Raw genomic sequence first — 26,374 nt, 5'->3', positions numbered from 1 at the left:
GTCGAGAGAGGTATTAATGGATAGAGGTACCTTCATCCATTCTGCCTCTGTCTGCTCATCAGCCAGATCAAAACAATTCAGCATAATACAGCTCAATAAAATAAAATTGATACTTTTAACAGAATTATCCCAAACTGGGTTGATTTCTCCTCAAGATATCAACTAGGTAAGAAAAATACCAAGCAATGACAGGTGACTTTTATACAAACTGAAATAAAACCCCCTTCAATCCTTTACTAGGATTTCTACCATCTAAGAAGAGGAAGAAACAGTTCCCACATGTCATAAAACTATTTAACATTTGAGGTGAAAAATTTTCCAGAGCAGGACAGTGATGAATCAGATTAAATGAAAGAGTGAAAAATATTAAAGACTATTTAAAGACTAGTGAAAAATATTAAAGACTGTTTTTAAATGTAAAGAATGTTTCAAAACAAAAGCTCTTCTTAAAATAAGAAATGGTTTTGTTCAGAGTGTCAAACTGGAAAATTTGCAAAGCCCCTCTAAACAGTAATATAAGGATTTCTGCTGGGAAGACATCCTCAAGGCACCTAACCGCATTTCTGGTGAGGAAACGACACAGGACATCTTGTGGGGACCACAGGGGACTGTCTAAGGGGCTTCCACCCCCACACCAGCCTCCTTGGCTGAGGGGGTGCTCCCTCTCCATAGAGCCTGAGGTCAACGCTGTGAGAAGGAAAGAGGAAGAAGAAGGAAAGATCTTCCCTGTCCCTTAGAGCAGACTGGGGCCTGCCAGCATCTCCAGAGCCTGCAAGGGCAGGTCAGACCATCCAAATGATGGTCTCAGTAAGCCAGTGAGCAACGCACCCCGAGGAGTAATTAGATCTGATGACAACACAACAGTCAATTGTTTGCCTAATACATCTTTCCATGTCATGTTGAATTAAGGGTTGCTGGAAAGGAGGGGAAGGAGCAGAAAAACAATTATCCATAATCAAAACTTTATAGAGGGGCAAATATATATTCTAATTTGCAAATAAATAATCTTAGAAATATTCTTTCATTTATTCTGCAGTGTTATTTTTTCCTGAAGACTGAGTGTCCATCCTGACAGAATATGCAGACTTCAGGAAAACAAAACAAGTACTAATACCCAAATAGGGAAACAAACAAGTAAAAATCCCCTAAGTGTTGCTATTATTTATAATTATTCAGTACATATGAACTGAAATACTGGTTCAAATAAAAGAAAAGGTGCCCACTGATTATTTGCAGGTCATGGGGGTTATGCAATCAGGTCCTGTAACCAGACTACACCAAATAAACTGGCAGTGGCGCAGAGGTCAGTAATTACTGAGAAACTTGATCTGGTGAGAAGAAAGGCCTCTTTTAGTTCTAGATACGTGTGAACAAACACTCACGTCATTTTTGGTTCAGGATGACAAATTCTATTATAATGATTATTTTGACATGACATTTAAAACTCTCGTTACCCAGCTAAACCAATCTCCAAAACACAGCTGAAGAACTTCTCAGTTGTCTGCAGATTTCCCTTGACTACCTGTTGTACATTTAACAATAAGTCAGTCTGCATTATCCAAATACATCAAAGAAGTGTTAATTGTGTTCACTATTCACCAACATAAAAATACGACTCGATGCAGAAGCCTCAGAGACTTCTGGAAGGAATGGAAGCATTCAGGATGAAAGGACTTCCTCAAAGAGGATGCTTTTAAACTATGGGAGAAGCATGATATCAGCAAGCTGAGGAACTACCTAGGAACTGTTTCATTTAACCATAACAAGTTGTCAATGTCAAAACACTGGTATTGATGAAGGCTGGCTTCCCAGATGACTGTTCTCCTACCAGCTTGTCATAAGATCAATCTCTCAGCAAATCTCAAACACTATCAAAGCAGACAAAAAGTACTAAATTTTCCAGGGCAACAAGTAGCATCTTAGTACTGTATCCCTAGCTCCCTGTCACATAAACAGCCTTGACAATCTTTAAGCAGATTATGTACACAACAGCTTCATCTCCAGAGGAAGTGGGATTAAAAGGTTTATTGCTACTATGACAACAGCCAGGTTCTGCTGTTCTTAAAATAGTTTCAAAACCTTAGCAGCGACTGGAAATGCATACATGCTTCCCCTACAGGATTCATCATGTACTAAATACAGTCCTCCAAAAAGAAATCATTTTATAACAGTCTACTTTTTTCAAGTAGATATTTTTATCATGCTCTTTAATCCCTTGTTACGAGCACTATGAATAGAAAGCAGTAAAAAAGGCACAGTGCTGCCATGTGGCTGTGATTACAGCTTTAGAAGTGATCATTGCTGGGTGCTGGCTGCAGACACCAGGACAGGCACTGCCACCAAACAATAATCAACCCCTTGCAGCACCTCTGCACCATGGGGTCTCATCAGACCTCTATCTGCTCCATGCTGGCATTTTTGTCCTTACAAATGTTCCCCTTGATGCCCACAGGTATGCTGTTATGTCTAAGGCTGAATTAATTCCTCCCTCACAGGAACAACTGGAAGTAGAATTTGCCATGCATCTCATTACCAAACTGTATCAGTGAGGCCCGGGCTGGGGTGTAAGTGTGCCAATAACTACATGGTAGCTGGACCTCTTCACTTGAGTATGAATTGAATCAGTGATTAGCATTTTGTTACTGAGGATGGTTAAATAAACCATTGATCCAATCAAATATAGAGCTGCTGCACTCGATGAACATCCAGCTGTGCTCTGAGGCATGCTCCGAGTACATTCATCCTGACTTGTATAACAAAGCCAGCGAGAAGTACAATGTTTAATTCTGACAGCAGCATTACCCCAGATCAAAGTGGGTAACCCCATCTAACACTACTGAAATCAGAAAATTAATACGAACACAGAAGTCTATTCATTATTCCAGTCAGTTTAGATTAAAAGCATATTTTAAACCAAAGAAAAATCAAATTGAATCCAATTACATTGGTACTAACCAGCACCGTCACTTGATGCCAAGCTAAAATCATCTTTCCTGCAACATATCATGATTTAAAGAGAAGAGAAACAAATACAGGTTGTAAAACTCAGGAAGCCATTGATTGTTTCCTTACCCAGTTCTCAGTTCTGTTAGTTCCTGCCAATGAAAGCAGATACTTTTCTCTACAGAGTCCACAAACTCCTGACATTTTAGGCCAGAATGTGGCCTTAAATATAACTTTAATTGAGATTTCTTGGTAATTAAAAAGTATCTAGCAGAAACTGCTACACATCAAGCTGAGTTCTTTATGAGAGCTGACACTGTAAATAAAGGAATCTTATTTACGTATTCCCAGAAGATTATATTAAAAAATGGAAGAAAGAAAACACAGAGGTAATTAAATTAGCGTATTAGATTGTAGCTCTAAGTTGAGTATTTAGCCTAAGATAAATCCTGGTCAGACCCCAGCAGGTACAGATGCCTGAGGCTATTCTTCACCAGGGGGAGGGGTTTGTATTTCCCTTGTTAAACTTCATGAGATTGCTTTCCATCCAGTTCTCCAGCCTTTTGAAGTCCCTCTAAATCATTGCAGAGTCATCTGGTTTGTCAGCCACTCCTTCCAATTTTTGTGTCATCTGCAAACTTGCTGAAGGAACACTTCTTTTCATCATTCAAATCATGAATTAACTGAACAGCACAGACCTCAGTACTGAGCCCTGTGATATACCACTAATGATTTGCCCCCATCTGGACTCTGTGCTGCTGATCACAACCCTCTGGGCAGTTTTCAGTCCACCTCACTATCCCCTTATCTAACCCATACTTCATGGCTTGTCTATGGTGAGGTTATGGGAAATGGTGTGAAAAGCTTTACAAGTCCAAGTAAACAACATCAGCTGCTCTCCCCTCATTGAGCAAGAAATTGTGGAAGGCAAAGAGGTTGGTCAAGCATGATTTTCACTTTATAAATTCCTGCTAGTTACTCCCCATCATCCTCTTGTCCTTCAGGTACTTGGAAGTGCTTTCCAGCATGGTTTTCCATGTCAGCTTCCCAGGGACTGGGGCAAGGCTGAATGACCTGTAGCTTACCCACTATTCTTTACTGCTCCTCTTGAGGATAGGACTTAATTTTGCTCTCTTCCAGTTTCCAGGAGGCTCTCCCAGCTGTCATGACCATTTAAAGACAATCAAGAGTGGCCTTGCAATGACATCACTCATCTCCCTTAGCACTTATGGACGCAACCTGTCAGGCTTCACACACTTAAGTACATCCAGTTTGTCTGCAAGCTCCCTAAGCTGACCTCTTCCATCAAGATCTACCTTGTTCCAGATTTTCCCTCTGGTCTCAGTGATATGGGATCCTTAAAAGCCTGTCCCAGCAATAAAGACTGAGGCAAAGAAGGCAATAAGTACCACAGCCTTCTCCACATCCTCTGTCACAAGGTACCCTGCACCACTCAGCAGGGGTGGGGGAGAGGAGCACCTTTATTTCCCAAGTCTTGCTTTTGCCATTATATAATTGTAAAATACCTTCCCATAACTGTAGGATGTCTCCCTTCTTGCTTTACATCTCCAGCCAGATGCAATTCTAGAGGGGCCTTTGCTTTCTTAACACAGTATCTGCAAGATCAGAAAACAACTCTATGCTCCATTTGGGTCATCTGCCCCTGCTTCCACCTCTTCTCCACTTCCTGTTCGGGCTCAGTTAGGAGCTCCCTGCTCATCCACATGGGCCTCCTACCACTTGTACTTTACTTTCTACTTACCAGGATGGACCTCTCTTTAGGTCTTTCATGCAGAGACAAAGGTTACACCCCCCCAAAAACCCCCAACCCTCTTCAACAGAGGTTAGTCAACTCAAACAAATTTGAACTTCGCAGTGAATACTTTTCCAAAACAATGAAAAAACCCCAAAGCTCTGTTTCAATCATATTGATAAGAAATCAATTTCAAAATAACAATACAAAATACATAACACTGTTCATGAAGTGTTTTCTTTATGAACATCCTATGTATTTTTCTGGTAATCTTCATTCTGCCAGCTGGTGTTTCAGTATAATCTCATTTTTCATGCCTTAATTATACCTTATGGGTGCATTTGCATCAGGCTTTGACTGACTCTTTAAAGGAACACAAAAAGTAGCTTTTAGAAGAAAGTAATTACACAAAAATCAGTTGAAGCTCTATTGGTAGGAAATACAGCAGCTACTTAAAATGCCTTAAGAAAGGAATCTTACTCATTAAATGCTGAATAAAAATAACTACTTATGTGCTTATGCCTCCAAGAGCTTTAAGTGACAGCTTTAAAATAATGTAGTAAAGGCAAGATGAATCAGGATCCATGCAACTTTTATTTTAATAATTAGACAAATACAGGAAAATTTGCAATAATCTATCAAAACCATATCTTATCAAGAACCAGAAAGATGTTTAAAAAACATTCACATTTAATTCAGGTTATGTACAAACCAGTGTCTGTAAAAAAGAAAACAGCAAATGCTTTGAGTGTAAAAGAATTCCATTCTAGTTTGTTTCAACATTTCCAATGACCAAGTTACCACTGAGTTGCAATCACAGTGCAGACATGTTCCACAGTCTACCAAACTTGTTTCAACAGCATTGTCAGAAGTAATTTTTGAAATAAAGCATTTTGATAAGTTTTGTTGAACAGTACCATCAACCCAAAATTTCCTTCTGCATTTTAATCCTTGACTGCACTAATGGCAGAAGAGTTGTCATCTACAGGTCCAGAGTCCATGAATCTGTATGTCTATAGGTACAGATATATATGTGTATATCCGAGAAGCACCAGCCTCCCAGGCCTGAAGTAGCCTGTGTCTGCTTTGTACGTTGAGGAGATCAGCCATTTGTAGTGGAGCACAGCCCTTGATTTTTTTGGCTCAAAGAAGTCATCATCTACCCATCCAGAACTATTGTGCATACGTTGCAGTATCAAATTCTTACACCTTCAGGATGCACCTTACACAGATGACACTTGAATTTGAGTGTGACCATAATAGCCATACACAGGTGCAACAGTACCCTAAGCCTTTTGCTGTAAAACCAACTTCCAGGGGTCTCTTTCTGGCCCTGGATTAAATCCCTCCATAAAAGGGGAAAAAAAAAAAGAGACAAATGAAGTGCCTGAAATTTAAGAAAACTATTATGCCTTCTCATTTATATATTGAATTGAATCTTAGCCAAAGAAGGAGATCTATTGATATAAGTTGAATGGGGAGAGAAAGCTACTGTGATAGCCAGTTTCAAAGTATGAACATTGGAACAGCCACACAACAGCTACAAGTCCATCTGCCTGAGCACAGAAGGGATCAATCTACTCAGATTACAGCATAGTTCTTTCAGAGCTATGTGCTGTCATTAACATACTAATTTAATAATAATGGACACTCTCTCAAAAAATGTAGACTACTTATGAGAAATCTTTCAGTTACAACAATCTAACTGAGGTGAATCCTCAAATTAGATCGGTGTTTCAAGACAAAGAAAAGTGACACAACCGTCACTCTTGTGTAGTAACAACCCAAATGCAAACAAAACCTATTGGCAACTGAACCATATTTGGACCTACATTCTGAGATAATCCTTAGCTGCAAGATCTCATCTGAAACATAAGCTACCATGATTTGGCCTGAAGGCAAATCTAGAAAATTTCATCTGGTTTCTGAAGGTGTACCTAAGACCTGGTAATAAACAATGCACTTTAACATACAGCTGCTTATAAAAGCAATTTCCCTTCGAAACTTATTTTGAGATTCAAACACAAACTTGAACAGCTTCTGTGAATAAAAATTTTATACTCTCCACCAATATAACTCTACACTAGCTCAGAAATTAACACTTCAGAATAACAGAAGCAGCGTTGGGAAGTGGAAGACTGGCAGTCTAGAGTTGGAAAGTTCTCAGCTCCTCCTTGGGTTGCACATCTAACATCCATTCAAGTATGTGAAAAGGCTTTTGTACATTTCTACATATTCTGAAGCAACTCTTAATGGAGCTGATGCTCCCCTGGTGCATGTCAAACCCAAAAAAGAAATAAGAGAGATGACTTCTGCATTTAAGTAACAACCCTTAACTGAGAGCCAGCTCAGATACAAAAATGCCAGCAATGCCAACTCCTAGCAAACCTGTTCTATACAATGGAACTATAACTGGGATGCCCAATAAGACACATGAGGGATTTTAATTTTTTAGATATAATGCTCAGGAAAAGAACAAGTTACAATGGTATAAAAACAACTCAATGTCTTGTTAAAAAACCCCCCAAACACAAAAAACAATCAAAAAATGACAATAGAAATCTCTAAGCCCCTCACCAACCAAACAGTTTTAAGTCAGACTTCATTGCAAGAAAATATGGAACAGTAATTTAAACTAGAAAACACAAACAAGTTTGACTTGAAGTCACTGTAAGCAATTTTGATATAGTTGGTTTATTAATGCTATCCACAATGAATCAGCACACAAATGAGATGAATGAAAGTACTTTAGATGAGACAAGACAATGTATTTTATGAAAATGTAAATGCTAACACTACAGTTAACAAGTCATACTGGAAAAGACATATATTACACCAAGGACAACCAAAGAAAGCCTTTCTTGGTTTTAAAGCAGATTTATACATCACAGTCTTTCTTTCTTTACTTGGGCAATGGTTGGTGAGCATCTCTTATGTTTCAGTCCTATGAATCATAGACACTAAAACAAAACCCCAGGAAAAAAAGGTAAAATGAGCTAGTGTTAGGATTTTGACAGTTGCTCCACTAGGCAAGCACTCCAGTATCAAGATGCAAGTAAAATAGAATGTCCATCTACTCCCTATGGCTCCCAAGAAAAAACATTACTTGTACACAGTAAGAATTTATGGCAAAACCAACTTCATCTCACCCATCTAATTTCCAAGCAATTATTCATAAATGAGTTCTTTCAAATGAGGAGGAAGAAATCAGTTTAGCAGTTTTAAGGTTTGAACAGACTCTTCTTATAAGAAGCTCAAAATCTCCTATCTTCTTTTCACTGATATGGAATTGCTTTTCATTTTGTCAATCACCAGTTCCTCACAAGAGAGGTAATTAAAGTGAAGAGGGTCATGAATTTTGCTCCTTAGTGACATTAAGCAATCTCTCACCTAACTTAAGCATCCTCATCAATAAAGACTGCACAAAAAATATCCTTGCCAGCCTGAGGTGTTAGCTTAGTGACCAATATTTATATTGACCAGGCCAACAGAACTCTAAACCACATTTTTGATGACCAAGGATTTCAGTGATGCAATAGAAGAGCTCCTAATAGCACTCTGATCTCTAGATCCGGCAAGCTAAACTCAATCTGGGATTGCTGCAAACACCTACTTATTTCATAAGAATGTCAACAAGAAGGAACATCCACCAGTGATGCAGTCCGTGCTGTTAGTGACTATTTTCAAACATGGGGCTTGAAATGGTGTTCTAGCAAAATGATTTGCAAAAGCACAAAGACTTAAGTCCCCAAACTGCTTTGTAATATAGTTTATTAACCTTTTAGAATGGAGGATCCAAATTAGGGCCTTATGATCCTCTGTCAAATAATTCAGTCCAAGTCTAAACAGCTAAATAAACAGGAGCAGGTGTACAGAAGGTGCACTCCATGCTTGAGAATGCAAAGTATTAAAACTGAGAAGAGGCTCTAGTTCCATTGTGGGAAAAGAAAAAAAGTTTTAGATTTACTAAACCAAATACACTCAGGCACAGAGGCTATGAAGTCATGGAGCACTCTTAGAGTGACAATACTTTCTCCCTTTATCAAATTGCTACAAAGTCCTTTCCTGTTGCACAGTCAGGGCTCCACTGTCAGAATATCACTGCTGAAGAAGTCCAGATTGGGCTCTCTCTCTTCAAGCAGTTACAGGGACAAGCTCCATGGGATTTGTCAGCTTCCTCTGTTAACATCAAGGAAGTCCTGAGCACCCTCAGTGCTGTGAAAACAATCAGCCTGTGGTAAGAGATCACATTGCTGGTGGAAGCATTAGCAATTTTCACACAGGTGGTCCTTACCAGAGATACGTATATCAGATGACCTCTGACATAACAGCACCTGGCTTAGACTGGCCGTCAGGAAGAAGCCACTTTCACACAGGAAAAATCATATGGTGCCCAGTGCAGCAGTTGTCTCAGGAAAAAAACCAAACCAAAAACCACCATTGGAGGAAGCTGTAATGATTCCGCCTTGGAATACTTCAGTCTCACTTGAGCACTGAGGGGAACCATTTCTCCTCCTCCCAGATTTGCTACAAATACCCATTTCAGAGTCATGTCTGCTAGATATAAAATTGATGGAATGCTAGCTGGTCCATGAACGGTTGCACCAAGTTATCTGTTGCAAAGTAAAAAACTAGCCCAAAGGTTATGGAGATTGGAAGAGCTGGCAAGGCCTTCTTAAAGATGGCAAGAAGCAGAAGTGTAAGGCACAAACCCTGAGGGGAAGAAAAAAAACAAAACACAAAAGACATAGGAAGAAATTAGGGAACGCTGACAAGCAAAAAATTATATAAAATACATATATGTATAAATATTAATGCTACAGGTTATGTTTTATGTCTTCCTAAATTAAAGCCTTTAGTGACAGATGTACAACCAATGAAAATCACAGCTAAAGTCCTCACCAGTTTTCAGTCTGGCCACCCAATAAAAAAGATAAAAGACAAAATGCAGCAGTTACAACTTTGTCCTTCATGAACATAAGAAACTATCCCTATTATAATTTTACATTATACTCACAATTAATATGGCTACAAAACATGCTAAAGTTGTATTCCAGTCCCCACTTGCTGTTGCAGAGGCTTTGCCAACGAGGACACTGTAGAAAATGAAGTCTCCCAAACCGAGCTTTACTCCTCCTGCAAAGTGAACATATGGCAGCATTAAGTATCAGTCTACTAATATTACATGTCAGTAACTATCGAAGAATAATACATATTTACAGTAACTATTAACAAGACTTGCCAAAAATAACATTTTATTTTCAGAATTAGTATCATTCCTGAATCAAGTGATAAACTCCTGTGAAACAAGATGGCTAAGAAACACTACATTACTCAATTAATTCACCCTTTAATTAGAATTTCCCTATTCTCCTATTTTCCTGGACATATAAATGCAGTATATAGAAACTCAGATATCTGTAATTTTGTTTGTGGAGAGGTGTCCACTTTTGGTTGTCTTGTCATATTCAACAGAATATTAAAGAACAATTCCTTTGAACTGGCTGAGGGAGGGGGAAAAATAAATCCCTTGCACAAGATATATTATCTGCCAGTTAGAAACCTATAAACTGTGAAATATTCCACTGCCTTCCCAATTTTCCTAGGGAATTCTTACGCACGTAGTTCTTAAAAGCACTTGTGTGTAAGTACAGAGCATATCACAGAGGCAAAAACTCAAGACACTTAGTCCAAGATCTGAAATTTAGGAAAATTCATTCTCTCTTATTCTTTTATATAGTAATTACCACTTTAGCAACAACTCTGGAAGCACAATACTCAATTATTTCTGCAAGCACTGTTAGATTTCCTGAATGCCAGCTCACATTCTGAGTTTTTAGTCCAAGATGTTAATTAACAAGGGCCAGCATCAGGTGACCAGCTGCTTTAATTTGGCCTACTGATTACTTTCCCACCTCACTACAGTCCAGCCCAACAGTCACTCTGGAGTTCCAACAGGAACTAGGAACATCAAAACATGGGTGGATGTTTGAATAATTATGAAGGTGGGGGAGAGGGGAAAGGAAAAAAGGAGAAAATGCATTAAAAAAAAAGAAGGTAACCCTACTCTCTTTCAACAGGCCTCCAATAAAATGCCTAGAACAGTGCATTCATGAAAAGCTCTTAAGCACTAACACACCCTTAAACTGCTGAAACAGGCCTTGGATGCTCCAGACTTGTAGTAAACTAATGCTGGCTGACAAGTCTGACTGGATCATTACCACTCACTGCAGGAATACAGGAAGGAGAAAATTATTAGCCTGAGCAGACGAGAGTTTTAGTTTAAAAATTAATTGAAAGAGCCGCTTGCTAGACTTTTTGCATCACAATGTTATTTCTTTAAGCTCTGGAAATTAAAAAGGATTTGCAGTATGCTGAATTTGGACTTTTTTAGTAAGTAAATTTTAAAACTGTTCTTAAAGTAGAAGTCTCTGTATTTTTAAACAGAGGAGCACCTGATCATAAGAGGAAGCAGCTGCACCTGCTAAAATATGGCAGTATTACATGACAGGCACACTCTAATTTATTTAGAGCTTTGCATATCTAATAGCAGCTTGAACTCCAAGTGGAAATCATGAGTCTGTTAAAACAGGTATCTGAGTACTGATATCATACACTTCCCAAAGATATTTCACCTTAGCAAGATGCTGGACAAAACTAAGCAAGCCCATTGCATTCTGCATTCATTTCAGTCTCCAATCAGGTTTTAAACATTGCTTCCTACCAAGTGGATCACAGCAGTTTAATCTTGAGGCATATAAAACCTGTTAATGACTCCATTTGCAGGCCTAAAATCCAAAAGAGGTGATACACAGCAGAACACTGCATGAAAAAGACAAAGGCTAATGCAACTGACCATGTAATGGTCTGAAAACAGCTTGTGCAACAGAAGTTTTGAGTCTGTGTATCAAACCAAAGAGCAATTTGGTCAATATTACTCACTCCTGCAACAAAATGAAATACTATCAAAAAACAACACCATTATTCCTATGAGGTACATCAGTATTCATCAGGAGCAAGTGCAACATTTCAGCTTGCTAATAGCTCCCAGAATCCTGCATGTGTGCACTCAGGATGCCTGACTGACTAGCTTCAGATTTAGTAAGCTTTTCAGACACAGTAGTCCACACTCACGTTCTTCAGGGTCTTCACTTGTTTGAGAGTTACTGGGTAGAGCCTGAACCGCAGCACGTGACTCAGGTGTTGATTCAATGGGTCCTATTCTGTTGTCCCTCTGTTGCTGCCACTCCTGACTAAAGCCACCATCATCTGCTTCAGCATCTTCATTCTGGGCCCGGCTTGCTGGAGCTCAAAGGAAGAAAGGCATTTAAGACTCCTCCAAAAATGTGCCTTCTAAAATATGAAAGTCTCTCCACATATAAGATCACAGAAGAAAAAGATAGAATGAAGTATTCCATAATACTTAGCAACATCTAACACTAGCACACACAATCACAAGACTTCCTCTCTTAGGATTTTAATATTTACTTAAACATTCCAGAGTCAATATATACTCTGCAGTCACAGCAGCTACATGCTGCACTCAAGGCATAGTATTCAGGAGTACATCCACATGAAAGTGGAAGTTCTATAGTGACCTAACAAAGATCACAATTTAAGGAATAAACTACCATCTAATATTTAATCAGCTTCTTTACTTGACACTGGCAGCTTAATTTTCCAGTAAAACAGAAAACTTTACTGAAAGTTACATATACACGGATGCCTTCAAGCATGTTATATTCAGAAACTGCACTCTGCTTTTGTAACACATATAAATAAACAAACTCCACGTTTTAAACACTATCTGCATAGCCAAAAGGGCTAGGCGTATTTCTGTCTATCACAAATATAAACGAGTTGGTACTATACTGTATCATCCCAGTTTGACAAGCAGTTGAGCTCAGTTGATGGTTTTATACTGAGTCATTTCAACACCAATATCCCAGATCCCAGAAAAATGAATGCAAGAACATTCACTGCACAATAAGTAAACAATATCTCAAGTCTTGACAGATTCATCATTCTTAATTAGGCCTCCATGCTTTCACTCTTCTACAGAACCGAGGACTCAAAAAACTGAAAGACAAGTATCCATAAACATGTATTCCAATGAAGTGACAAAGGTTTGTCAAAGCAAAGCTCACCTTGTTTATCAAAAGCAGAGTTTTTGGACTTCCGTTGGGCTTCTGGATCTTCCTCAGCCATGTTCACAAGCCATATCATTGTTGCTATCAAAGAAATGCAAATCACAACAGCATAGCTAATTTTATCTTCAGATGTATGAAATTCTGAGATAGCATCAATCCATTATTTCTCATTTTTCATGGTTTTTTTGGATACAACTATCTTTTCCAACAGGCAATTTTACTCTCATTAAAGCACAATAATATCTGGAACACAGCCAGTACTAGCAACAACACATTTACAAAAACTGGCGAATAAAATTTTATTTCTACTAGATTCTGAAAAAAAAGGCAACAGCTGTTGCCAGACAAATTACTTCTACATATAAGCTCCCTCTGCAAATCAACAATTTCTTTACTTTTTTTCCTTAATCAGTTCTTTTATCTGCAAGTAAAAAGGTCCCTAAACACTGTTACAGACTTATGTCAATTCAGAGGCAGTATCTACATCAAAGTTAATTGTTCTCTGCCTTCGCCATCACAAACAATCCTCCAATCTGGAGATAACCAAATGTTGTTACATATAAAAGGTGTTTTTTAATTCAAGCTCTCAGTGTTAACTGCTCCTCTCACAAAACAGAGTAACAGGCAGCTATGCCACATTTTACTGATGCTGTGCAAGTGTGACAGATAAAGAAAGTGCTCCCCTTTCTCCACTGTAAGCTTTCCCTGAAGTGGCCAGTCTGCAGCACACTTCCTGCTTCCAAATACAGGCCTGTCTGGAGCACCAACTGCATAATGACTTCTGATTAGCCTCTTTCACTGTTATCCACGTGACTACAAGCAGCAACATGGAACTTCAGAAACAATGGAATTATGCTCTAATTGACACACAGATCACAACAGCAACTTTAATTCAATATGTTATTTTTCACAACTGCAGGGAGAAACAATTTACCAAAAAGGACAAGCCATTGAGAAAACAGTTACACAAACAAACCTCTCTAGTAATTTCTCACATTTCTTATACTAAGACACAGGTTATTTAAGGACTGAAAGCCGGTAAATATTTTCTGGAAACAACTGTTCCCTTTGACCAGGCTTAATTCACAGCCTAAGGACACAGAACTTTATCCAAAACAAGGTCTGTTACCATTCTTCCTGTTTGTGTTTTGGAACAAAACATGCTGGTTTTTATCTTGAGATGTCTCAGTCAGATGATGTTTCACATTTTTCAGTCAACAGTGAAATGAAAACTGAGGCCCAAGTAAACAGATCCAGAATTCAGCTGAAAAGCATCTTATTAAACCCAGAAAAATGAGAAGATTGCTTCAGATGAGTGGGTGATTGCAAGCTTAAAGAATAACAAAATGTACTTACAGGAGTAAATAAGTGCTGGAAAGAGAGTTTCATTTCTCTCTTGAGCTGTTTCAACTAACATACGAAGAGGACCTTTAGGACACAGGACAGCAATCAAATCTGAAAGGAAAAGCAAACGGATCTGACATCCCTGCAGACATAGTTACGTTTCTTTTCTATAACACTTGGAGAGACTTAAAGTAACAAAATTCACCCTAAGGATTTTGAAGACAGCCATTGGCCACAATTCGGTATCCTACAGCAATGCTTTTTAATATTCTCAGTTATGCAACCTGTTTTACATATTACTGTAATATGCATACAAATTTTAAAACATTATATTCCACACTTAAGATATTATGCAACTGCAAATGTACCTGTGTCTATATGCTGACCTGTGAATAATTCAAGAAAGCTACTTTGCAACTACCATCTTAGAAATACCCAAGCTTGCCTTCCATTAGGAAAGATTTTGCAATCTAAGTTTAATGCTTAAAGAAATTTTAAGACAACAGGTGAAGCCTACTTCTTGTGAAACAGGCATATTGGGATAGAGAGCTAACATTGCTACTGCCTTTTGCATTTGTCCACTCACCATATGTCTTTAAATTAATTTGAAACTCAATCTGACACTGAAAGGAATGGCTGACTAGCCAGGAGCTTTGTGCTGCTCAGAGCAGGCCTTCTGCACCTGAGCCAACTGCTCTGGCTTCACTGCTGGTCCCACTCCAGTAAAGAAAAAAACCCCACTCCTGGGGTTGCAGGTTTTGAAAACTTACATCCCCTGTACTCAACCACATCATGGTCTTGGAACTCGATCTCGAGTAATTTTGTTTTGCTATCACTGAATAAAGGCTGAATGCTTGAAGCACTCGGATTTGTTCCAGTTGCAGGATGGGTGGAAATGGGGCGGGAGGATGGGAAGTTTTTCTTAATGTGCTTTGTGATCCATGAGCATACACACAAGGGACAATTTTCCTCTCCCTGAAGGAAGAGGACACTTAAGGAGTACACTGATGAATCAGAGCTAATCAAACCTTATCAACCCCTGCACTTACATCTGGACAGATTCTCAGTCTTTATCATGATCAGTGACTATGAGAGCACACATTCAGCACACTTACATGCCTCCAAAAAACTCAAATTAAGAGCACATCTTCACTTAACTGTAATGTTTTAATTATATCTAAGTAACTGAATTTTAGTCTTGCCTGGAAATTAAATCAGTATTTAGGATACAGTGATCCTACCAAGTGCTCAGTGCCCCCTAAAGCTTTATGGAAAAACTACAGCTAGGTCTCAGCCATCATTCTGAAAAAGAGCAGTATGCAACAAGTACAACGAATAATAATAATTTTTAAAAAAGCCAATGAAGCAGATCTCACAACCATATCCTTCTAAATATAAAATGACTGACCAATGCAAACTGCTCTTAATCCTTCCTTCCTTCTTTCTCCCTATATTATCAGGTATGGATCAGATTGTTGCTTCCATGGTCACAAATTTGAGCAATTCATAGGTTGGGCAAATCTATATTTGCATGGGACTGTACAGAAACAACAAGCTCCTAAATTCTGAATGTACAAGGGATTCCAAAGATTCTTGGGGAAAATGAGAAGCTGAAAGTTCTCCACCTTCACAAAAAAGATCAAAATGGGTCTCTCTCATTTCCTTCTCTCTTGAATTACTTCAGCTCTCCTCCCCAAAGAATCTAGAGAGTCCAGGAAACATGAAAGAAGATGGGATCATACTGTAATACAGAGCCCTCAGCTGCAGAGAACTGATCTCAGTTTAGCACCATGATCTTATTTATGAAGTCTGTAATCACCTTATCTGCTACTTTGGATGATACACACACACACGTGCACAAACACATGCTTTTTTTTAAGGTCTAGTCAGATAAGTGGAAAAGTCAGGGAATAAAAGAAATTCCCACCACAGGATCTATTACTGCGCCTGGCTCCCAAACTTACCATACACTGAAATGACAGCCAGGATAAGCCATGCAGTCCATTCAGGAAGGTACTTAATGAACACCAAGGCCATGAGAGCACTGATCATAATGAGATATGCCTGCTGGAGCCGAAGAGGACCCTTCCAATGGATACAAATCATTCCCACAACACCAAAGTTCCAGATCATCAGTGCCACTGTAATGTAGTCCATGGCAACGTTATATGTCTTAAAAACCTCTCTAAAAAGAAAGGAAAATAACACAGATGGCATTTGCTTGAAACAATGGAAACAAATTACACATGCAAACTTCAGAATACCTTTTAAAAAAATTTCATATTCAATATAGTGGCAAAAATGTAAAATTCTTTCTCCAATTAATACTTAACTATTCTTCACAATAGGATAAATTTTGCCAGTATTTGCTTCACACCAACTCTTTTGCTCTTTTTAAAATTTCATTAAGGTTCTATTTCCTTCTCAATAAAAGCAGAAGCTGACAGGAAAGGATATTACTGCAAAATCAGTGATTTGATTATGCTCATAACTTTTAAAAATCAGAATAATCAGAACTTGTGAGATTATAATGGATCTTTAAAGGCAGGCAAAGATCTCTCTCTACTAACATGCTGCCTGTAGAATGCTTTGATAACTTTAAAGATACATGTTTATTCTATTATTCCCCATAAACACTGAAGTAAAAAGCTTTATTTTTGGATGAACCATGTCCCTGTCACACCAAATACTATAAACTAATTAAGAACTTCAATAAGTAAAACCAAAATAGACAATGCCATCACCAAGTGACAGGTGATTTCTGCTGACTCAGGGAAGAAATGGCTGTGAAGGCTTTTTGCAGAATCTGCTGTTACCAACTCATCAAGCCACTAAGAACCCTATAATTTGCATAATACTTTCCCCCAGCAAACTTGCTGTCTGCAGCTGTCAGCTGACCTTTGAGATGTACAGTGTTAACAAGATGTCCCTTACTGCCCTCATGCATTATTGGTCTACACAACAGTCCCTCACTCTCTGAACCTCTGGGAAAAGGGAGCCAGCACTGCTGTAAGGCAGCAGGGACAGATGAAGGAAGTGCCTTGTATTTCAAAAGCCATTGCTAGGGTTAGAGAAACTACTGACCACAAAAGGCATCACAGATCACTTTTAGCAAAAATCAGTGACTGAAGGGAAGACCACATTCTCCTTTCAGAGACCAAATTAAATAAGCTTCTTCAAAGAGAAGTGTTTGCCATCAAGTGGCATAAAAATATACAGAGTATAATAATTTCATGACTTAACTCTAGTTACAAACCCTGAGGAGGCTGCTCATTTCAGACAATACTGAGTATTTTGGCCAAATTTTCTTGATGTCTGGACGAGAGCATGCTTCGAAATTTGAGAAGAAAAACACTGAGTATATTTTGGTGAGACAGTAGATTCTTTTCAGCTGACTCCACCACTTCCATGCAGACAGCCTTTGGATATAGAGCTAACAAAGCCATGACGTAAACAACTGCCCTTGAGTCATATGTCAATGAAAAATTAGGTTATCAGAAGACATGTCAGCAGAACAAGCTCTCCCAAGATATGCTTATTCTGATAAGCAAGATGTGCTTATTCTGGTGATGCATGCTAGGAACACACACACCATCTGTACCTAATCAGATGCATTATAAACCTATGAATCACTCTTTCTTCTATGTGTACTCTATCAGACTATACAAAACTAAAAAATTTATTGCAATAGCTTACACACTATCATTCCTCTTAAGATTCAAGGCCTAGTTCTAAAATAAATACATACATAAAGTGATACCTGAAAAATAGCATATTAATGGTTTAGTTCACTTACCCCAGATAGATGAATGAGAAAAAGAAAAGCAGCAAAAGAGAAGAAATGATAAGCCAACCATGGATCACCTGGAGAAGAAGATATCAATACAGATGTTTTTAGACTTGCTATTTTAAATTTAGCATATATTAAAAGACTTTTAAGGTTATTTTTCCTTTTGTTTAAAGCAAGAAAATTATTTAAGATATCTCCCTCTTTGGTTGGCGCTACATTCATGTTTAGTCTATGCACATTGGCGTATTTCACTTTACACTTATGAATTTTAAGTGCTTTGTGAACTTTCAGTAGATGTTCTTCAGCTCTACTGAAAACTACTGTTTGCGTATTTTTAGGCCATTCTGATACCAGTGGCATTATAACATAGCAGAATCATCCGGCATGAACACAGATGGAAAACATGATTCACTTTTGTGCTGCTCTGATTTCAAATCATTTTCAGAATGCAGTTATAGAATTAAATGCAGGAACCCAGAAAAACCTTCAGTACTTATCTGCTGAAATGTCATTGATGAATGACTATATAAGAATTTCGATATTCTCTATCAGTCATCTACAAACACAATCCCTAATTTTGATAGGAGAGCAGACTTACATGTCCAACAATTCAATAAAGAACAGTTCACTGATGTACTCAGCAAGGCCACTCATAGATTTAAACCTGGAGATGACAGGCACTTAAACTTTGCACTAACAGAAGTGCACTCTTCTGGTATTTATTGTGCAAAGTGAGAAAACCACGACTGAAGACCCCTTTAACTCCAGTAATGTCTTAATATCTCTTAACTGAGAATGAAGATATACTTGTCCAAGTCCCAGCACAGAATCTCTTTTATAAAACCTGACCCAGTATTACAAGTAGACAGCCCATCAGAAGCAATAATCTAGAAATCAAAGCTACATAAGGAATCCTGCTTACAATAGATACAATCAGTGGAAAATTACCTGGCTAAATTTGCTATATATGTACACCAGATTAAAGCATTCAGAAGCTGTTAAAAAAATGTGTTATCTCTTTGTCCTCTTCTTAAAGATGTGCAGTAGAACAGATCTGATGTTAAAATATTTAGCAAAAATTAGCTTAAAAGTAAAGTGCATATGCACAAAAACTAAAGGAATCACACTTATGTGATGCAACCAGGACTTTCTGACAAATCAAGAATCCAGCCCTTACAGCTAGAAATTTAGTACATCGAGTCTAATGATACATTTTTCATATGCATTTTTAAAATTTCTGGCCATTTCTGCAACATTCACTCTCCTCCCTTACACTGCTTCTCAAAAGAGGTTCAGATTTAACTTTCAACCTAACAAAACCTGTCATCTAACCTCCTAATCTAACAGACTGGCTTTTGCTAGTATGTTCTCAAAAAGACTTAAGAAATTCCCACATGCAATAAGCACAGTGCCTGTAAAGATGCTGCAGGAAAACTGCCAAAGTATCTGTCTCAGTATTTCAAACTCTCACCACTCACAGCAAGTGGGAGAAAGAACCTTTCAAAGCTGAGTATCAGTATATATTGATTCAAGCAGAACCAAATTTTTCCACAACTTGTAAAGCTACTAAGTAGGGACCTAACAAGAGTCATTTTATTCCTCTGTAAAATTAGTTGAAACTACTTTAAGAAAACAGCAAAGAAAGCTCTCTCATGATTTCTCCCTGAAGTTTTTGTATTTGTAATATAAGTTCTTAAACTTCTATCATGTGAGAAAATAAAGTGAACAGTAGTGTTTCATCCTAAAAAAAGTGAATGCTGACAGTGTCACACACCAAGGCCATAGTCCAGCAAACTTCTACACTCACCTTGCATAACTACTGTCAACAGAACTAGAGGAGGTAGATTCAAGAGCTGATCTAAGTTGGCATTTTACACACAGATATTTTCTTTATTCTCAGTATGTATCTCATTTACTATAGCATTTTTCAGATCATGGGTCTCTTTTCTTACAAGTGACTTTTCCAGAGTACTTCTTGTAAGTTTTGCTCGCTGTTTTCCTAGCAGGGTACCACAACAGGTTTTTTGCCTTCTCATTAAAGAATTTTCATTCTTTATTTAACAACAACTTTGATGCAAATTGATTGCTGGTATAAATTTGGCTTTACCTGCTACAACTTGAATAAAAATTAAGGATGAGCTGCAGGATGCAGAGAATTAAAAAGAGCTACAGCAGTCAGACTTTGGTTAGACAGAGTGAAACAATGAAGAATGCAGAGAATAATAAATTTAAAAAAAAAGCTAATCAAATACAATCCCCTTCAAAGATGTTGCTTCCAGTTAGACTGAGGAGCTAGAATCAGGATCATGCTTAACATATCATGTACAAGACAACCACAGGAAACTAACCACAGTGAAGCTGAAGTAGTATTTCCTTTCTTCAAAAGAGTTTTCAGAAAAAATCTTGTCAGGATAAGCAAATTATCACTACCAGATGAAGACCTAAGGTTCTTCCATTATAAATTCCATTCTTCATAATCTGGACTACAATCTACATATAGAACTGCATGTAAAATAGAACTTTATTGCAGGTAACTGCATTTCACAGCATTCTGATACAGCAGCATAGAAATACTCTGACAGGAAATTTAAAAATAAGTTAATTATTTAGTGTAATTAGCATAAAATATAACCACAGCAAATTTATCGTATGTAATAATTCTAATTTTTAGTAGAACAATTATTTTTGTAAGGAAAATATGCTGTGCTTTAAAAGGTTAAGAAGGAAACCAGAAATGTGAAAAGCTTAGTAAAAACTAGTTGTTGCCTTCAGCACCTGAGGAGAACCAAGCGGGTACTAAGGAACCTACGTAAAGCACAGTAGTTGACTTCATTAGAATGAAGAGAATTGCAAGAACACTTTGTCAGTTCAGATGCAACACCACACTATGATAAAAGTGAAGGTCCATACGTCAAAAAACAGTATTCGACAATGTATACAGAATCAGGCAAAAATAATTTCCCCTGCCACTCCACAGATAATTTGTAAAGGGGTTTCACTCACAGACATGAAGGTCAAAACCACTGTTTCCTCTCGAAAACAAAATTAAATCAAGCAAACCTTTGAATCCCACTATGTGTTTTACAACTGATTCAAGGTCCTGGCTGCATACTGAGAAGCTTTATTAGGCTAAGCCTTGTCAAATGGATCATTAAGACCAAAACAAACCAGGAATTTTCATGGACAACTCCTCCCATGCAGGTGGCACTGCAATTAATTATGCTAAGCCTGGGCTTGCCTAGATGATGTCATTACAAGATTGAAGCCTTTCACAAAGAGCCTTAGAGTCTCTGTGTTTGCCACACAAATACTGCCTGGTGTGTGCAGCCACACACACTGATGGGAGACGTCTGTATGGGGGACACAGAGGGAGAGGGGGCCCACAAAATAGGGCAAGTCTGTCCTTTGTATTTCTTGACCACAGCAAGATTTCAGTGCATGAAAATTTCAAATGAATAGAAACAATGTATTTCTAACTGACAGAACAGATGGCAGTGATAGCACTGGGCCTTTGCCCTGCTTTGTGCCAAATGAACAGAAGCCACAAAATTGAAATGGTGAATTAAATCACCAGTTCTGCTACTTTCACTCATTCATCCTTCATAAGCCTTCATTTTGTTCTATTCTCTAATTAATCTGTACTAATAAATAAAACTAGCACAGCTACTTACCTTGTAGCACCTGTATTTGTAAAGCACAACCAGGAGGATGGTCATGACGATGATAACACTGATCATGATGGCTGCGTTAAGAATAGAATTCAGGGCTCTCTGTCCTACTGTCTCTGTCTCTTCTGTGAAAGGAGTGTAGATGCTACAAAAACAAAAAGTCAACTGAAATGACACTGAATGCATCAATGTTTTGGGTATGTGAGGCCAACAGCAAACGAAACTGCAGTAATTTTTCAATTCAGAGCTGTAAAAGCACACCTGTTTTCTACTATGGCAAAACATGAAAGGTGGCATAGTTATCATATTAGGCAAACTTGAATTCCTTAGAAGACCTGCCTTTCTTACATTCTTAGATTACTACTGCTTTCTGCTTTGTAAAGCAGATAAAGCCCACAGCAGCCCACGGTTCGATATGGCTACTCCCATGCTGTGTGTCTCTTGCCACTCTCCCACGACATCACTTGTGTGCTGACCACTGCAGTTGGAATTTCACCTATGGATCCACCATGAAAGGCTCCCGCTGTGATTTCAACAACACAATGTATGGGCTCAACTCACTCTTTTGTAAAGAAATGCAATCTCCTGGGGCAACTATTTCATTGTGGGGTGGGAAGGAGAGACAGAGAGAAAACAAATTTTTTTTTTAGTCGTAAAAAAATTACGACATGCTTATATTATACAAATATTTCAAAGCCAAACACACTCTGAATAATTTTGTCTAAATATTTTCACAGTGGAACTGATCTTTAAGGTCTATCCTAACTCTTTAACATTCTGTGATTCTATGACTTCCTGCAGTTTCTGACAGGCTCAGTATTCTTCCTCTGGCCCCCTTTCTCTCAAATTAGCTTTCACTGGAATTGGGGTTTTTTTTTGCAACATTAATATTTTACCAAAATCCCAAAAACCTCTACGGAAACATCTGCCAGGAAAGTTTCTATAACTTCACCAGAAGTGAACCTCTTGAAGTTATATTCCCCTTGCATTTGAATTTCTTCATCAAACACCATGGGCAAACCAGAACATGGCACATAGGTTACTTCATTTACAATACTTGTTTTGTTCTTTTTCCAAAACTCTTGTATTCTAGCATAGTACAAGGGAAATGGCTTTGGCTCAAGATGGTGTTTATTTTACAAATACCACACAGCATGATAAAGTATTAAAATGAGGACGAGGATTTGATTCAAGCAGTAACAACCAAGATATTATCCCCACTGGTCACCAGACAAATAACAAAAGTCAACAGTACCACAAAGAGAAGAGCCTGGTTTCTGGCAGGAATAAAACAAAACTATCTTTGGAGAAGGGAAAACGGTGGCAAGAGGAAGTTCACTGCTTGAATCAGACTCCAAAAGAAATGGAAGTTTGAAGAAAATTATCTAAGTCCACTAAAAAGACAGGGGAAAATACTGATACATACAGCTGTCCATCCTTGCGTGTATAAAAGCTGACAGACTTGATAGTTGCAACAACAACCACCATGCAAAGCGTGACAGGCACAAACAGCATAATCACATGTTTTGCCCCATATTTCAGTGTTAGCTCTTCATCTTCTTCTTCATCTTGCTCCACCACCCGCTGAATGTTGTTTTGTGGCTGCCCATTGGTCTCAGACTCGGCATTGTCATTTCTTCTGCGCTCACTATTATCATGGCGACGTCTTTCACTGTTGTCATTCTGCAACACAAAAACCAGTGTCATCAGCAACTCTCTACTATCATGAGCTTGTACGTTAAGCTAAAGATGACCCTGAGGAGGAAACATGTAAGATAATATTTACTGCCAAGAACACTTGCTACAGCAGGGATTTAAACAGTAGTAATTAACTGCATCAGAGTTATTAAAAGAATGGGAGCACAGGGTCATGTTAGAAACATTTACATTAAAAACATCAACAGTCAAAAGTAGGCTGGTGGCATCTAAGAGCCTTTCCTTTAAACAGAATTTCAAAAGATTAATAAAGGCATCTCTTTCCCTCGGTTCAAACTACAGTTGGCAAAAGGATGCATGACAGTAGATTGCCTGTAACTTGAGAAGAATAAGCTGTATTGACTCTTAAAAATAATGCCAAACATTTAGGATTCCCTCTCCATGAAAATCCCAATAAAATGCCTTCTTCCTTTACTGGGTTACTTCCACTAGAGTATACTCAAGTAAAATATATATTAAAATGGATTTTCATGAGGTATGGTGTTCTCATGTTTTTAGTAAAAATAACACAGAAATGATGATCAAACTCAGGTTATTCTCAGTCTTTAGACTGCTGTTTGATCCCAAAGTTTCAGCATGGAAAGTTAAGCATGCAGATTTTCTTCTTTCCCAAGGAAACTACTGCCACATCCTTTCACTGATACTGAAGAAATTCCATCACTCTTATCACAAGTATGAAAGAGTTTCCTGTCCTTCCTACTACTGAAACATGAAGGGTGTAACACATGAAACATCAAGCATATAATTCAAACACCAAGACAGTGGTGAACTTCCAATGGAAGCAAAAGCACAAACTGGGAACATCACCTATTAGCAAGTGATCAGGCCTGCACTCCAAGCTCCTGGTAACACAAATCTTTTGCACTCTCTTCAAGAAGCACCATGAGCAGGGGGCATTCACCTTTTATACGTTGTGTGCACATACAGAGAGCACAACAGGAGAGTGATCTATGCTTTACCTTTTCTGGACTACAAAGAAATAAAACCATTACCAGACACTCTAAACAAGCACTACAATGTGACAGTTGATATAGACCATTCATTTTTTTAGTGCATTACCATGTCCAAAATCAGTGCTGTACTGTTCACATTCAAGAGGTTTAATATAGGAGATAAAAATATTTTTGATTCCTTACAAAATTAATCTCACTGCTTCTAAATTACTTCCTGCAGAACAGTTCTGTTTGACTAAGTGCACTAAGACAGCATTAGATTAAAATGTACAATAAACTGAAGGACGATACCTTTTGCAATACCTTTAATGTATCATTCAGTTTTCTTAACATTGATCTGGACATAGGACACTGAAAATAACCTAATGATTTTTTCCTTAAGTATTCCTACTCAGGTAGTTTTTTCCTTAAATGTGCAATGTTGAAGTCTAATTACCAGACCTCAGTAGCATTTCCAAACATAACTACTGACTTGTATCTCATTAATTCACTGCAGTTTTTTGATAAATCAATAATAATTTTAGAGATTCTCTCTAAAGAATTTTCCCAGCCCCACCCTCAGAAAAGAGAAGACGGTAAGTACACACTACTCAGAAACTCCTAGTGGGGTTTTTAAAAGCACTTAAGTGATTAAGGAGCACAAGTCCCTGGACTTTGAACTGTAAATACTGACACTGCTAAAATCCTGGTTGAAGCTTTACAACTTCCCCAACTCATGAAAAATTTGCTTTTACAAAGCAGTACAAAGTAATAATATGCACCAAATGCTCTGCCTATTCCTTCCTTTTTTTGTGGTATCCTCAGGATCAAGCTCAGCAGGGTTTCAAGATCTGTCCTCTAAGAAAATCTGTTTCACTTTTCAATATGGAAATGGAATGTAAGAGCGAAAAAAACCCCAAAGTAAAATTGTTTGAATTAAACAATTAAAACTAGGACACAACCAGGTTTTTAGAGTCACAGTTTTAACTTTAGTTTGAATTTAGTATCATTAATTTGAAATATGCACTGAAAAAGATGCTGGGATCAAAATTATTTCTTACTAAATGAAAAATTTATTATAAATCACTTGGCATTTTGCATAAAGGCCTCACATACAGTTACTGAAAATCAGATAGAAATGGGAATAAGGGAGAATGCAAATAAAGAGGTCATGTTTAATTAATCTGAAATGCTGGCTACAACTAAACCTATTTCTGTACAGATTATAGCAGAAATGTAACATTTTTCACTTTGATAGTAAAATACTCCACTTCTCTCAGTCTACAGCAAGACAATAATAAACTTAACCATCTAAATTGCCTAAGATGATCATAAGTAACAATACACTGGAGATGAACAGAGCCTTGGAACTCTGCACAAGGTGAGCAGACCGAGTACTTTGGTTTCTGCACACTTGCCGAATGTGTAGCTTTTTCTCTGCTGTAATAACAGTCTTGCATGAGGGAGCACTTACCCCATCTCTGGAACAGAAATATATTGAAATAAGTTAAAAATCTATAGCTTCACAGAGCAGACAAAAACACCCAAAGGAAAAGCCTGATCAACTAAGCACACCACTACAAAAACCTGTTATATCAAACAAATAGAAAAATGGAAGAAATTAGACCAATATGTATCATTTTACTCCCTTCACTAGTTAGGAACAAAGATGCAATCAAAAAAGGCCTTTACATACTAAAACACAGGGCATGAAAACCAGATCAGCATCAAGAGTTACACAAGTTATTCTCTCATTTGCACTTAAAGCTAGAAAATAAGCTGTCCTTGCAGGCTACTAAAGTGTAGCTAAATGTGACATGCGTGTGCCCCACTGCTTAAAAGAACAAAGTGCACTTATATCCTACCTGATCAGTATTAAACAGAGCAGAGGCCATGGACTCTTGCTGAAGTGGAAGCAAAGGAACAGACTCTTCACTTTCCTCAGACATAGTTAAAAGTGAAAACTCTGAAGCTAAAAAGTCAGTAACACCTGTTGTAACACCGTAAGCAAATGTAAGTTACGAACTACGCGCTTTCAGGCGAATAAACAATATCAAAAGCAATGATAGTGGTTTCTT

At 37.9% G+C, this 26,374-nt stretch overlaps 1 protein-coding gene across 4 annotated transcripts in view; it reads right to left on the bottom strand.

Moving 5' to 3' along the window:
- Positions 1–5,271: 5,271 nt before the first annotated feature.
- Positions 5,272–26,374, bottom strand: part of PSEN1 (presenilin 1) — a 25,188-nt gene continuing 4,085 nt past the window's right edge. The window contains exons 2-11 of one of the 4 annotated variants that reach the window (XM_031064897.1): positions 26,162–26,286; positions 23,075–23,331; positions 21,652–21,793; positions 17,987–18,054; positions 16,155–16,375; positions 14,203–14,301; positions 12,844–12,927; positions 11,831–12,004; positions 9,714–9,832; positions 5,272–9,409 (exon numbers count right to left, since the gene is read on the bottom strand). In XM_031064897.1, coding sequence (XP_030920757.1) covers positions 9,254–9,409; positions 9,714–9,832; positions 11,831–12,004; positions 12,844–12,927; positions 14,203–14,301; positions 16,155–16,375; positions 17,987–18,054; positions 21,652–21,793; positions 23,075–23,331; positions 26,162–26,245 — 1,404 coding nt within the window. In that variant the 5' untranslated portion in view covers positions 26,246–26,286 and the 3' untranslated portion in view covers positions 5,272–9,253. The remainder of the gene's footprint in view (positions 9,410–9,713; positions 9,833–11,830; positions 12,005–12,843; positions 12,928–14,202; positions 14,302–16,154; positions 16,376–17,986; positions 18,055–21,651; positions 21,794–23,074; positions 23,332–26,161; positions 26,287–26,374) is intronic. The other 3 variants (XM_031064907.1, XM_031064903.1, XM_005417558.3) reach the window with 3 other exon arrangements.

The sequence above is a fragment of the Geospiza fortis genome, unplaced genomic scaffold (assembly GCF_000277835.1).
Source record: "Geospiza fortis unplaced genomic scaffold, GeoFor_1.0 scaffold54, whole genome shotgun sequence".
Taxonomy (NCBI): domain Eukaryota; kingdom Metazoa; phylum Chordata; class Aves; order Passeriformes; family Thraupidae; genus Geospiza; species Geospiza fortis.
Note: the sequence above shows the minus strand (reverse complement) of the source record. Positions and strands in the feature narration are given on the sequence as shown.